The 15,953-nt window shown below is 44.7% G+C and overlaps 1 protein-coding gene across 3 annotated transcripts in view; it reads left to right on the forward strand.

Moving 5' to 3' along the window:
* Positions 1-15,953, forward strand: part of LOC148145760 (protein PML-like) — a 35,793-nt gene that overhangs the window by 4,158 nt on the left and 15,682 nt on the right. The window contains exons 1-2 of one of the 3 annotated variants that reach the window (XM_088000217.1): positions 13,772-13,936; positions 15,788-15,840. In XM_088000217.1, coding sequence (XP_087856343.1) covers positions 15,826-15,840 — 15 coding nt within the window. In that variant the 5' untranslated portion in view covers positions 13,772-13,936; positions 15,788-15,825. Of the gene's footprint in view, positions 1-13,771; positions 13,937-15,787; positions 15,841-15,953 lie in introns of those variants that run through there. The other 2 variants (XM_088000215.1, XM_088000216.1) reach the window with 2 other exon arrangements.

The raw sequence follows: 15,953 nt of genomic DNA on the forward strand, positions 1-15,953 counted from the left end.
GACATTCAAAGAGCACAAAGCTGTAACTTCTGTGAAGATACATCAGCAATGATTTTAAGTTGTTGGGTGTCAAAGGTGGTGATAGGTGGGTGGTTGCTTAGGCCTAAGTGAATAGAAGTCAGGCACAGTATGGGGGGGAGGGGTCAGGCCATAATGGATGGGTTTTGGGGTGGACAGTTGTGTGCTCCAAGGTGAACAGTTTTACTGATGGAGAGCACTGTCCATTAATGTTTTGTGGGATGTGGCCAGATCTGGTGAAGAATGGAATCAGTTGTACATTGAAGTCCTTCAAGTTTGTGTTGTTTGGAATTAAGAGAGTGGAGTTTGGGTGGGGAGCTATACTAAGGGAACGATTACAGAATAGGAAGTGCCTCTATTAGGGACATGAGTATTAACAGTGGTATTAACAGAGGGTGTGATTTGGCAAAATCAGTAACTTCTGTAATGTCATGAAGGCCAATGGCTAAGTAGTTGAGAATTGTGAAGGCTGAACTAAGTGACATAGGAAAGAGTATATTCTGAATTGACATAGAAAGAACTGGAAATGAGAGGGGAGAGTTGAATGGAGTTAGAGGGGGATACATAGAAATAATCAGTTTGTTTTATCGGTGAAAGTAATGTTGGGTGAATGTGGGCCTAGTGAGAGAGTAGGATTGGGGAGTGACCTTGAAAATGCATGGGGAGGTAGATTTTGACAGTGCATGAGTCACAGAGGAAGGCTGCAGGATTGTGAAAAGGGAGTTGCTGATGACAGCAAGAAAATTGACAAACACTAAAGAATTGGAGTTTAAGAGGATGGATTAGCTAATCACAGAGGAAAGAAAGGAGGCTTGATAATGAAGAGAATTAAAGGGAAAAGAAAAGGGACAAAAGTGGGAAATGGAAGTGACGAGTTTGACGCTGAACCAGCAAATAAAACTTGAACAAAAATACAGAGGGTAGAGATAAGCTGTAAAGACAGTTGTTAAGGACTAGTCTAAACACCTCAAAACATATCAAGAAGATAGCCTAGAACCCAATTTTTTCTTATTTTTGAAGTATAAGGCGTTGTATTCCAGATGCAATTCGATTGGTCAAGCTACCAGGCTTCAAGTAAATCACACTTTATTCTTATCCTATAGCTAAAATACAAACTAAAGAAAGCTTAACAGAATAATAGACAATTTAACTACAAAACAGCAACTGTTCCAATATAATAATATCCAATATTCGCGCCCGGGTGTCCACCAAAATCCATGAGATTTTCAGGGAGAGATGGGCACTGCGGGGAGTGGAGTGCATTATTTCCCCCTCCAACTCTATTTTGATTTAATCCCTGCCCTCCCCTTCACTATTTGATCACACAGCATTGCCCTTTGATGTCGAGGGCACTGCTTGTCACTGGCCACTCAGGTGTTTCCTTTCATCCTGGCGGTGAAAAATGAATAAAGCTTTTCGCACTTATTATTCTTCCCCTGCACACACACAACATGGGTGCTGGGGAAAAATAAGCACTACTGCTGTTAGGTGATTGTGTGAGGGTTATTAAAAATATATATATACATAAACAGGGGATAAGGGGCTCCAGTGTGCAGTGGTAGAGTCATAGAGTCATAGAGATATGCAGCATAGAAACAGACCCTTCAGTCTAACCTGTCCGTGCTGACCAGATATCCTAACTCGATCTAGTCCCACCTGACAGCACCTGGCCCATATCCCTCCAAACCATTCCTATTCATATACCCATCCAAATGCCTCTTAAATGTTGCAATTGTACCAGCCTCCACCCCTTTCTCTGGCAGCTCATTCCATACACATACCACCCTCTGCGTGAAACCGTTGCCCCTTAGGTCTCTTTTATATCTTTCCCCTCTCACCCTAAACCTATGCCCTCTAGTTCTGGACTGCCTGACCCCAGGGAAAAGACTTTGCCTATTTATCCTATCCATGCCCCTCATAATTTTGGAAACCTCTAATAAGGTCACCCCTCAGCCTCTGACGCTGTTCAGCCTCTCCCCATAGCTCAAATCCTCCAACCCTGGCAACATCCTTGTAAATCTTTTCTGAACCCTTTCAAGTTTCACAACATCTTTCCGATAGGAAGGAGACCAGAATTGCACGCAATATTCCAACAGTGGCCTAACCAATGTCCTGTACAGCCGCAACATGACCTCCCAACTCCTGTACTCAATACTCTGACCAATAAAGGAAAGCATACCAAACGCCTTCTTCACTATCCTATCTAGCTGCGACTCCACTTTCAAGGAGCTATGAACCTGCACTCCAAGGTCTCTTTATTCAGCAACACTCCCTAGGACCTTACCATTAAGTGTATAAGTCCTAGTGTCCCTATCTCTGGACTGAGAGTCCGAGGAAAGAAATAATATATAGTAACATCCAATAAACACACTCTTGGAAAGGCAAATTCAATAAATAGATTGTATCACATCAGGAATGTTCCTGATGAAGGACTTTTGCCCGAAACGTTGATTTTACTGCTCCTCGGATGCTGCCTGAACTGCTGTGCTTTTCCAGCACGACTAATCCAGAATCTGGTTTCCAGCATCTGCAGTCATTGTTTTTACCAGGGAGAAATATATAGCAGCTTACAAGCCCCAACAGCTACTGAAAGTTAAAGTAAAACCCTGGTTCTGTGGGAGGTTGACCCCACTCCTTCACGCTGTTTCTATTGTTTCAACTTTAAAAAGAAACCCAAGGCCTCATAAACTGGCCTGGGACAGACCACTCGATACCTCTGTCTCAACCTCTCTTCATAAAAAAACCAGGACAAAATACATCTCTTAAAGCAAGACTATCGTCATATAGTGAATTTGTAGATTGAAATTAGATTAGATTACCTACATTATGGAAGCAGGCCCTTCGGCCCAAGAAGTCCACATTGATCCTACGAAGAGTAATCCCCCATTCCCTTACCCTATATTTGTCCCTGACTAATGCACCTAACACTAGGGGCAATTTAGCACAGCCAATTCACCTGACCTGCACATCTTCGGATTGTGGGAGGAAACTGGAGCACCCGGAGGAAACCCACGCAGATGCACGCTTTCTGAAAGGATTCATCCTTCAGGATTAATCAACAGTGTATTTTACTCTTCCTGTTTAATATAATCTCTGCAGCGTTTGTTTCTCATTTGTGTCATGTGGATGTGTTTTTCTAGGATTAAGGGCCATGATGTGGAGGTGCCAGGGAGAATACCTGAGGCTGGAATCGAATCCAGGTCCCTGGAGCAGTAGGCAGCAGCGCAATCTACTGAGCCACCATGCCACCCCAAATTGGCTAAGATGTTTTGGAAGACCAGTAGAAATTGGTAGTATAATATGCTAAGCAGTGAGATGAGCACTTTAAAAGAAATTGAAAGATTTTATGTGTTTGTTTGAAAGCAGTTATAACCATGATGGGAACAATGCATTGGTGCTCGAACCCCACGACTAACTGTACCATTAATATAGCAGACAGTGAGGACTGCAGTACAAAATGTAATCACTAAAATTGACTCCCTTTGTCAATAACTATTCAGAATAGAAGGCACTTTTACCAAGCTTCTTGAATTAACCCAGAAGTAATCATATATTATTATGGGGAGACAATGGCCTCGACTATCAGGTGATGTTCTGGGTTTGAATCCCACAGTGGCAGATGGTGGAGTTTGAATTCAAAAGAAGTCTGAAATTAAAAATGTCTAATTATTGTTGCGGGGGTGGGGGCAGAGAACATTCTTTAGGGAAGGGAAGGGAATTTTCCATCTTTTTCTGATGAAATAAAAATCAACAGATGCTGGAAATCTCAATTGTCCATTTTTATATGTGGCTCCAGACCCTCAGCAATTGCCTTCTGGTCAATTACAGATGGGCAATAAATGCTGTCTGGCAACCAAAAACCACGATGAAACATCGATTTTCCTGCCTCTCAGATGCTACCTGACCTGCTGTGCTTTTCCAGCACCACTCTAGTCTAGACTTTGGTTTCCAGCATCTGCAGTCCTCATTTTTGCCGAATGAAAAACCACATCCTGTTAATGAATATAAAAACCAAAACATATTCCTGAAGTAATTGGCAAAACTAGTCAACAACTAAGCGACAATCCAGAATAAGAACGATATCCCCTTAATCCTAGTTAAAAATCACACAACACTAAGTTATAGTCCAACAGGTTTATTTGATAGCACAAGCTTTCGGAGCATTGCTCCTTCATCAGGTAGCTAGTCAACTATCTGAGGAAGGATTCTGGATTAGTGGTGCTGGAAGAGCACAGCAGTTCAGGCAGCATCCGAGGAGCAGTAAAATCGACATTTCGGGCTTTTGCCCGTTGATTTTACTACACCTCGGATGCTGCCTGAACTGCTGTGCTCTTCCAGCACCACTAATCCAGAATCTGGTTTCCAGCATCTGCAGTCATTGTTTTTACCTATCTGATGAAGGAGCAGCGCTCCAAAAGCTTGTACTTTCAAATAAACCTGTTGGACCATACCGTGGTGTTGTGTGATTTTTTAAACTTTGTCCACCCAGTCCAACACCGCACCTTCACATCATAGACCTTAATCCTAGAAAAACACACTCACATGACACAAATGAGAAACAAACTCTGCAGAGATAATATTAAACAGGAAGGGTAAAATTCCCTTCATTGATTTATTCTGAAAGATGAATTCTTTCAGAAACTGTGATTCTTGGGATGGAGTTGAATCTCTGACAGCCAGAGACTGATGGCATGGTCTTTCATCCCAACATTACTTTTGATTGAAATCCAGTTGATTTGATTTCATTTATTGTCATATGTACCTAAGTACAGTGAGAAGCTTTGTTTGCAAGCAGTACAGTCAGTTAAAGTAAGCAAGGAGATACAGATCATAGGGTGCTTGGACAGAGTGAGGCTTACAGGTTACACTGCACAGGAGGTGCGTGAAGCAAGATCAACATTATTCGACCTAGGCTTTTGAACATTGCACAGCTTAGCTTTTTTCCTAGAACTGACAAATTAGTCCAAGTGTTGACATGTGGAACTTTTGAAAAATCAGTTTCCCAGCAAACCAGCAAAGATTGATAGAGAGCTGCTGCTTTCCTACTGCTTATTGTTGCTTCTCCTTTTTCACCTTCATTTGACTTTCTCTCGGCCGTTCCCCAAGAGTTTGATGTAGAAATTCAGTCCGGCCAGGGTTTCCCAGCCACAATTAGTTGTCATAGTCTCCTCTAAACAGTGCAACATCCTACAGTATTTTCCATCAATATAATTTTCCATCAAGTATATTTTGCCCACGGTTGCACTGGAAATCCCCCTGTAGAATGAGATGAGGGTGACTCATTACTCTATTTCCAACCATTGGTTCCATTTCAGAGTTTGTGAACTGGTTGATAACATCAGATCACATGGGATCCAGGGGAGCTAGCCAATTGGATGCAAAATTGGCTTGAAGCTAGGAAACAGAAGGTGGTGGTTGAGGTTTGTTATTTGGACTGGAGGCCTGTGACCAGTGGTGTACCACAAAGATTGGTACTGGGTCCACTGCTTTTCATCATTTATATAAATGATCTGATATGAATTGGATAGAAGGATGTGTTTCTGGGCTGTATGCCTTCATGATGGAGATCAAATCCCCATTCAGTTTGTGGTGCCTCTTTGTCAGAATAAAGACTATCTCATGATTACATTACATGTCTATTTCACATATTCTATCAGTCTGTCACTTCCTTTTAACCTGCAGCAACATAGTGTCTTGTTAAAATAATTCTTTCTCTCCATTGTTTAATAATTGAGCCTGATTTATTTCTCTGCTCAGCAGATACTGACTCATGCGGGGTGTGGTTTCATAGCTGCTGGCAACATTCTGAAACCATACTCACTATTTGTTTATCTCGCTCTCTGCTTGTCCAACAGGGGCATTGGCTGAATGATTGGTTTGTGTCATTCCTGATGAAGGGTTATGCCTGAAACATTGACTCTCCTGCTCCTCGGATGCTGTCAGACCTGCTGTGCTTTTCCAGCACCACACTTTTCAACTCTGGTTTATGAGGCAGAATGGTGCCAAAAGAGTGGTTCAAATCTCACCCTGGCTGAGGTTACTTTAAAGGACTCTTCTTCTGAACATCTCCCTCCCCGATACATAGGTAACCCTAAGGTTACGAGGGAGCAACCCTATTGTCATCACAGAGTCATAGAGACTTGCAGCAAGCTAACAGATACTTTGGTCCAACCTGTCCATGCTGACCAGAAATCCCAGCCTAATCTAGTCCCACTTGCCAGCACTTGATCCATATCTCTCTAAATCCTTCCTATATATATACCCATCCAGATGCCTTTAAAATGTTGTAATTGTACCAACCTCCACCACTTCGTCTGACAGCTCATTCCATACCCGCCCCACCCTCTGTGTGAAAAAGTTGCCCCTTAGGTCCCTTTTAAATTTTTCCCCTCTCATCTTAAACATATGCCCTCTAATTTTGGGCTCCCCCACCTCATCTATAAGACCTTATCTATTTACCCTATCCATGTCCCTCTATAAGGTCACCCCTCATGCTGCTTGAGAGGGTGATAGAGGCAGGTGTTCTCTCAACATTTAGGAAGCATTTGGATGAGCAGTTAAAATGCTCATAGTAGGACATAGACCAAGTGTAGATAAATGGGATTAGTTTGGTGTTTGTTGGTCAGTATAGACAGGGTGGGCTGAAGGGGGCTTTTTCTATGGTCTATGATTTGATGACCTTCTTGAAGGCCCTCAATGATCGATTGTAAATGCTGGCCTTTATTGCCAGAGACACTTTCAACTTTTGAAAAATGTACAAATTGCTTGTATACTTGCATCGATAGGAATTCAATTGTCTTGCCTCAGGAGCAATGGACCTCTCGCCTCACCGTTGAGTGGATGCCGAGAATGAAGGCTATAACAGCTGAGGTCACTGACTGTTGGAGGCTTGCTGAGGGTGAGCTCCAAGCTGTACCTCAGGCTGATAGAGGGCCTCTGATGAGTGACACACATGGGGGCTACTGGAGTTGCCGCAACAGGCAGCTCTGGTGGAGCAGCCACAGACATTGAGGAGGCATCTGCATAAAATGGGAGGAGTCAATCCAGACCATGAACTCTGCCTTGTCTCAGGAAGGGTGAGTGGATTGTTTTGGCTGTGCAGAGGTCAGGTCCATCATGAGTATACAGAGTGGATTCCTGTTGATAGCATGACCTTGCAAACTATTGCAGGCACCATGTCCATAATGTTGTAGTGGGTCAGTGAGTGATGAACAGTGCCCAGAACATTCCTCTGGGAACAACACTACTTGTGGAAAACAAGGAAGTGCTACCCCGCTCTGAGAAGGCTGTGGAACTGCTGGCGTAGATTTCAGGGTACTCCTAAGACATTCCAGGGGTTACTATCATGTCCCAAATCTCTCTGTCAGTGGCTCAAACTCTGCCAACAGCAGCAGCTGCAAGAAAGATCCTGGACTTGTGTAGCAGTCCCCTATTTGCCCTGACTTAATTTGGCCCCGCCACATTCATCAAAAGCCCTGAGGAATGTAAAGAAGCAGCCTGCCTTTTCATGTGCAGATGCTGAAGCATTGGCAAACATTTTAAGGAGTAGATATCATGGCACACATTCCTTCCTGTCACTGAAAAGTACCATTGGTCAATGGCTGCCTACATGGTGATACATGGGTGCTTGGTCACACCCTGCACTGGTATAAAAGATACCAAAGCTGCAAAGCCCAGGGAGCACTTAGCCTGCTGTGCTCATCCATCCAACGTGTAATGAGATCACCAAACCTCTTGAAAAGGGAGACCTTGATCCACACAGATCCCCAGTCAAGCCATGGACAGACCCTGACTGGCAGAGGGTACCCACTGTCACCCCTTAGGAAAAGCTTGGCCTGCATTAGGGTTCATGATTTGCTCATGTTGCAGTGAGAGAGTCGGAGTTGCCTCTGCCACTGCTTTGTTCGAAGATCTTCAGTCAGAGCATGTCTTGTTACCAGCTTCTCCCTTGCTGCCTATTCACTTGGTCTAGTGCTGCCTTCTGCAACGATTGCCAGGAGAGCTTGTTGTGGTGACCCCACATCATCGCAGGCACCATCAAATGCAAGTGGATTAAGCATTATTGTTTTTTAACTTATTCTTTCATGGGATGTACATGTTTCTGGCAAGGCCACCATTTCTTTTCCATCTAGGATGGACTATCTTTTTTCATTCATTCATTCACAGGATGTGGGTGTCACTGGCTCGGCCAGTATTTATTGCCCAGAAAGCAGTTAGAAGTCAACTACATTGCTGTGAGTCTAGAGTCACATGCATGCCAGACCTGATAAGAAAGGCAGTACTGAACGAGATGGATTTTTTTCTGACAATAAACATTGGTTTCATGATCATCATTAGACCCTCAATAACACATTTTTAAACTGAATCTAAATTCCACCAGCTGCCCTAGCCCAGATCATTACTGGGGTCTCTGAATCAATAACCCTAACCCATCCTCTCCTCCCGGCACCTTTCCCTGCCACCGCAGGAATTGCAAAACCTGCGCCACTCCTCTCCCCTCACCTCTGTCCATGGTCCCAAAGGAGCCTTCCACATCAGAGACTTACCTGCACTTCCACAAATTTACTGTTTCCGTTGCTCCCGATGCGGTCTCCTCTACATTGGGGAGACGGGATGCCTACTTGCAGAATACTTCAGAGAACATCCTGGGGGATACACACACAAAGCAACCCACCGTCCCATGGCCGAATGCTTTAAATCCCCTTCCCACTCCGCCAAGGACATGCAGGTCCTGGGCCTCCTCCACCGCCAAATTCTAACCACCCGACGCCTGGAGGAAGAACGCCTCATCTTCCGCCTTGGGACCCTCCCACCACATGGGATTAATGTGGATTATACAATTTTTCTCATTTCCTCTCCCCCCCCCCCCACCTTATCCCAGATCCAACCTTCCAACTCGGTACCGCTCTCTTGAACTGTCCTACCCGTCCATCTTCCGCTCCACCCTCCTCTCCAACCTATCACCATCACCCCACCTCCATCCACCTATCCCACTCTCAGCTACCTTCCCCCCAGCCCTTCCCCATCCAAGTTATCTCTCAGCTCCCCAGCCCACAAGCCTCATTCCCGATGAAGGGCTTATGCATGAAACGCCGATTCTCATGCTCCTTGGATGCTGCCTGACCAGCTGTGCTTTTCTAGCATTACACTCTCATCTCTGAATTAATAGTCTAGTGATATTACTAGTAAGCCATTGCCTGTACTATTGTTTTGCTCAGTCATTTCAGAGGGCAGTTAAAAGTCACCCACATTGCTGTCAGTCTAGAGCCACATATTTGGCATACTGGGTCAAAGATGGCAGATTTAATTATGAATTCCAATTCCACAGCTATTGTGGTGGCATTTGAATCCCTGTCCCCACAGTATTAACCTGGGCTTCTGGATGACCATTTCAGTGACATTGCCACTGTGCTACCATTCCCCAAAAGAACACCTGACTGAGCTTTAGCTAACTATTCACATTTTCAATATAAAATCTCCACAGAATCATCCACATCTCTAATAAAGGAGTCTTCCCTGTCAGGCAGGGCATGACATGCACAAAATTAGATCACAGAAGCCACCAGGCATCTCTCCCTGACACTGGGTAGGGTGTGACAGCCTCACTGCCTACCAGCAGTCACCTAATACTTAATTTTTCTTTATATCCAGAAGTGAAGCTAAATATGCTGCCAAGCGCATGACTTTCTCATGTTACTGATGAATGAGAAATTACTGGGTGCATTAAACTTATGCCTACAAACTGAGGACACTCTTCTGCAATGTCATGTTCAGATACTGCACTCAGCTCGGGTCTCCCTGATATAGAAAGATGTTATGAAACTTGAAAGGGTTCAGGAAGATTTACAAGGATGTTGCCAGGGTTGGAGAGTTGGAGTCTTAGGAAAAGGCTGAATGGGCTGGGGCTAGTTTCTCTGGAGTGACAGAGGCTGAGGGGTGACTTAAAGAAGTTTACAATATCATGGGGGGGTATGTATAGGGTGAATAGTCAAGGTCTTTTCCCCAGGGTAGGGAGTCCAAAACTAGAGGGCATAGGTTTAAGGTGAGAGGGGAAATATTTAAAAGGGACCTAAGGGCCAACTTTTTCATGCAAAGGGTGGTGTGGTTGTGGAAGGTGCTGCCAGAGGAAGTGGTGGGGGCTGGTACAATTACAGAATTTAAAAGGCATCTGGATGGGTATATGAATAGGAAGAGTTTGGAGGGGCATGGGCCAAGTGCTGGCAAATGGGACTAGATTAGTTTAGGATATCTGGTCAGCATGGATGAGTTATGCTGCACATCTCCATGACTCTAAGAGCTGGATGTGTGCTTCTGCACTGAGCCTGACCACTTTCAGAAGTATGTTGTCTGTCAATGGACAGCCTCCAATGAGCGGTTCCTCTCCCACACACCTGAGATCAAGCCCTCAAATCACTCTGCCTGGATCCAACGAAGCACATTTTGGAATGTTGCTTCTTAGAGTCATAGAGTCATAGAGATGTACAGCATAGAAATAGACCCTTCAGTCCAACCTGTCCATGCCGACCAGCTATCTCAGCCCAATCCAGTCCCACCTGCCAGCACCCGGCCCATATCCCTCCAAACACTTCCTATTCTTAAACAGTGGCACCACGTTTGCCAACCTCCAGTCTTCCGGCACCTCACCTGTGACTATCGATGATAAAAATATCTCAGCAAGAGGCCCAGCAATCACTTCTCTAGCTTCCCACAGAGTTCTCAGGTACACCTGATCAGGTCCTGGGGATTTACCCGTTTCAAGACATCCACCACTTCCTCCTCTGTAATCTGAACATTTTGCAAGGTGTCACCATCTATTTCCCTACAGTCTATATCTTCCATATCCTTTTCCACAAAAAATACTGATGCAAAATATTCATTTAGTATCTCCCTCATTTCCTGCGGCTCCACACAAAGGCCGCCTTGCTGATCTTTGAGGGGCCCTATTCTCTCCCTAGTTACCCTTTTGTCCTTAATATATTTGTAAAAACCCTTTGGATTCTCCTTAATTCTATTTGCCAAAGCTATCTCATGTCCCCATTTTGCCCTCCTGATTTCCCTCTTAAGTATACTCCTACTTTCTTTATACTCTTCTAAGGATTCACTCGATCTATCCTGTCTATACCTGACATACGCTTCCTTCTTTTTCTTAACCAAACCCTCAATTTCTTTAGTCATCCAGAATTCCCTATAGCTACCAGCCTTTCCTTTCACCTTGACAGGAATATACTTTCTCTGGATTCTTGTTGTCTCATTTCTGAAGGCTTCCCATTTTCCAGCCATCCCTTTACCTGCGAACATCTGCCTCCTATCAGCTTTCGAATACCGTCAAAATTAGCCTTCCTCCAATTTAGATTTTCAGCTTTTAGATCTGGTCTACCCTTTTCCATCACTATTTTAAAACGAATAGAATTATGGTCGCTGGGCCCAAAGTGCTCCCCCACTGACACCTCAGTCACCTGCCCTGCCTTATTTCCCAAGAGTAGGTCAAGTTTTGCACCTTCTCTAGTAGGTACATCCACATACTGGATCAGAAAATTGTCTTGTACACACTTAAGAAATTCCTCTCCATCTAAACCTTTAACACTATGGCAGTCCCAGTCAATGTTTGGAAAGTTAAAATCCCCTACCATAACTACCCTATTATTCTTGCAGATAGCTGAGATCTCCTTACAAGTTTGTTTCTCAATTTCCCTCTAATTATTGGGGGGGTCTACAATACAATCCCAATAAGATGATCATCCCTTTCTTATTTCTCAGTTCCACCCAAATAACTTCCCTTGATGTATTTCCAGGAATATCCTCCCTCAGCACAGCTGTAATGCTATCCCTTATCAAATATGCCACTCCCCCTCCTCTCTTGCCTCCCTTTCTACACTTCCTGTAGTATTTGTATCCTGGAACATTAAGTTGCCATTCCTGTCCAACCCTGAGCCATGTTTCTGTAATTGCTATGATATCCCAGTCCCATGTTCCTAACCATGCCCTGAATTCATCTGCCTTCCCTGTTAGGCCCCCTGTATTGAAATAAATGCAGTTTAATTTATTAGTCCTACCTTGTCCCTGCCTGCCCTGACTGTTTGACTCGCTTCTGTTCTCAACTGTACCAGTCTCAGATTGATCTCTTTCCTCACTACCTCCCTGGGTCCCCCCCCCCCCCCCCCCACCTTACTAGTTTAAATCCTCCGGAGCAGCTCTAGCAAATCTCCCTGCCAGTATGTTAGTCCCCTTCCAATTTAGGTGCAATTTGTCCTTCTTGTACAGGTCACCTCTACCCCAAAAGAGATTCCAATGATCCAAAAATGTGAATCCTTCTCCCATACACCAGCTCCTCGGCCAAGCATTCATCTGCTCTATCCTCCTATTCCTGCCCTCACTAGCTCGTAGCACTGGGAGTAATCCAGATATTACTACCCTCAAGGACCTCCTTTTTAAATTCCTGCCTAACTCTCTGTAATCTCCCTTCAGAATCTCAACCTTTTCCCCTCCTACATCGTTGGTTCCAATGTCGACAATGACCTCCTGCTGGCCCCTCTCCCCCGTGAGAACATTCTGCACCCTCTCTGAGACATCCTTGATCCTGGCACCAGGGAAACAATTCACCATTCTGCTTTTTCTCTGCTGGCCACAGAAACGTCTGCCTGTACCTCGGACTACAGAATCCCCTAACACAATTGATCTCTTGGAAGCTGATGTACCCGTCATTGCATTCGAGCCAGTCTCAACATCAGAAACTTGGCTGTTCATGCTACGTTCCCCTGAGAATCCATCACCCCCTACATTTTCCAAAACAGCATACCAGTTTAAAATGGGGATATCACAAAGACTCCTGCACTAGGTGCCTACCCCTCCTACCCTTCCTGGAGTTAACCCATCTATGTGACTGTATCTGAGACTTTCCCCCTTTCCTATAACTGCCATCCATCACATACTGTTGCTGTTGCAAATTCCTCATCGCTTCTATCTGTCTCTCCAACCAATCCACTCGATCTGATAAGATTCGCATCCAACGGCATTTATGGCAGATATAATCCGCAGTAACCCTTAAACTCTCTTTAAACTCCCACATCTGACAAGAAGTACGTATTACTGCAAAGACCATTTTTGCTACTTCACAATCTACAGACCCAGAAAATAACACCGTCTTATTCCTCTACAAAACACTGCTTACTCCAACAGTAAAATCATTTAAAATATCAAAAAAAAGTGATTCTAAACTGACCCTTGGGCAGTATCACTGTTGACTACTTTCGCTTTTGACACAGGGCAGGACCTTATGTGAAGGTACACTTTGAAATCCTTTGTCCTGTACTGTTCTTTAGCGCTCAGCTGGTGCATTTACATTCCTGTCTACTGTGGACAGTGTGTCTCTTTAGTTTGTCCAGCCCCACAGTGTTACAATCCACTGCAGTCAGCTGTAGGGAGATAGTTATGTTGAATGCTGCAATGATAGCGTCATGTCTGTCCTTTCTCGGGTTGGAGAGGAGGAATTCCTGATGAAGGGCTTTTGCCCGAAACGTCGATTTCGCTGCTCCTTGGATGCTGCCTGAACTGCTGAGCTCTTCCAGCACCACTAATCCAGAATCTGGAGAGCAGGAAGTCCCAGCACCCTGCAGAGTAGTGACGATCAGGTGCAGTCAGCTGTAGGGAAGTGTCTGTGTGCGAGATGACAGCAGACTGGAAGCTGTCACACCCCTCCCAGTGGCAGGAAGCGGTGCCTCCTAACTTCTGTCATCTAACTTTGCACAGATCATGCCCCGGCTTGTTCCGCCTGACAAAGGCGAGAGTTTCTAAACCAATCACTAACGGACCTGACGGAACTATTATCTGATTCAGTTTAACTTTCTGGAAGAGAGCTCACTCAGTCTATTGAAGCCAGAGGATCGGGAGCGACTGGGGGCTCAGGAGCAGACAGTAAGTGGTGAGAGATCCAGTGATGGGGGCTCTTTGACGGAGAGAGAGAGAGAGAGTGTGTGCGCGTTCGGGAGTCTATGTTCCATGAGGACGTGGGAAGGGTCATTTCACTTGTATTACATAACGTGTCTTCTCGCCCTGTCGAACTGCGGAGGACAGGGTGGTCGCAAGTCACAGAATTCTTGTTGTTGATTTTTCCGGTGAGCATCAGGATGTATTAGTGCAGTGCAGTCAGACTGAGGGCAGTGGGGCTAATGCTGTGGGAGGTTAGGAAGGGGTTACAATGGACTCAGGTTCTGTCTTTACAGAACAGTAGACGTGTTTAAACTGTAAACTAACATTAGGGAAAGCGGAAACTGACCTGATACCGTTCACCAGCTCCCCCTCCCCCCTCCATCCCCAAATCTGAGCTGAGTTCATTGAACTCCACAGGGAAATGACCCGAGGCCAGGACCAGCCTGGTTTAGGGAGAGAAATGAGCCCCTAGTCCTGTCAGACGATACTGGAATGTGGTCACATTCCCTCAGTCTCTCTGCTGAATCAGGAAACCAGATTCTGGATTAGTGGTGCTGGAAGAGCACAGCAGTTCAGGCAGCATCCGAGGAGCAGTAAAATCGACATTTCGGGCAAAAGCCCTTCATCAGGAATAAAGGCAGACCTCCCCGTCCCTGCTGTGGTACATGAAGGAAAGAGAGAGGTTACAGTCACAGCAGAGAGAAACGATCAGGAAACAAACTCCTTAGTCCATTTTAAACCATGACAAAAATTTGAAATAGCCAACAGAAAGTGACAAACTATGTCCACTCAAGCTGAAACTGACAGGAACTGACAATTAGGGACCAGGCGCTGTGAAGGTGGGCAAGTCCTCTCTGTAAAATTAGTATTATTCCTTTCCCTGGGAAATTGATGATTCAGTTTAAACAGGTCAGAGGGTGTGGTGTCTTTTTTTTCTCATTCTCCTCTCCCTTTCTCACATTCTGACCTGTTTTAACCTGCCTCCTCTATCCCTCTGATGATACAAGTTTAGGTCCAGTCATCCTATTTATCCTGCTGGGAGGTGATTCGGATGAGGAGGAATGGCAATGAGCCTCAGGATCATTGCGAGCTTTCAGTCCTGTCCTGGTAGAGTTTTATATGAACTTTCAAACCATGCAGTTTAGTGATCGGAGCACGATCAGAATCTGGTGTGAGGCAAATCAGCATCTTTTTTCAACCCATTTTGCCCTCACTCTTGCTGGGGTGCCTCTTCTAACCCACTAACTGCCTCCTGATAGAAACAAGTGCAAGAGGTAGTAAATAAGTTGTATTTTACACTTAGAATGCTGTGAGTTTGAACCCCTCGTCAGAGACAAATACCACATTCACGCTGACATTCCAGTGCAGTAAGTGAATGTCAGATGAAATCTTAAACCTGTCTATCCAGTCAAGTGAATGTACAAGTTCCCTCTTCCCATTTTGAAGAGGGACAGCATCCTAACCATTGTTTATCCCTCAGTCAATATCACAAATATAGCATATCTAATATTAATTAGTTACATATGTACAACCTACTGTCATATTTCCTACACTACAACAATGATAACATTTCCAAAATACTTAATAGCTGGAAAAGTGTTTTCCAACATCTGGTGGTTGTGCCAGATGCTATGTAAATGCACAGTCTTTCTCTTACAAAGAGACAGGCGGGAACAGGTGGCAGAATAAGAATAGAATTGAGTTTGAGACACAATGTTTCACTCGGTTAATATCAGGTTGCTTGCAGAAAGATAATTGAAGCTTAGGAACCAATATCTTTAGATGAGAGGAAACAAAAGGGGTTAACAGTAAATCTCTGAGTGTGAGTTGTGTTTTGTCGCAGGTCGTGCAGCTTGATTTGGGAACATTGCTGGGAGTGAGATGGCATCGTCTGAGGTATGTATTTCGAGAAGCTCCTGTATATGTTGTCTGTAAAAGGGATTGTGGGCACCTAACAGAACATAGAACATTACAGTGCAGTACAGGCCATTCCACCCTCAATGTTGTGC

Source organism: Chiloscyllium plagiosum, unplaced genomic scaffold (genome assembly GCF_037043375.1).
Source record: "Chiloscyllium plagiosum isolate Xiang-an unplaced genomic scaffold, Cpla_swu_hap1 HiC_scaffold_24, whole genome shotgun sequence".
In the NCBI taxonomy this organism is placed as follows: domain Eukaryota; kingdom Metazoa; phylum Chordata; class Chondrichthyes; order Orectolobiformes; family Hemiscylliidae; genus Chiloscyllium; species Chiloscyllium plagiosum.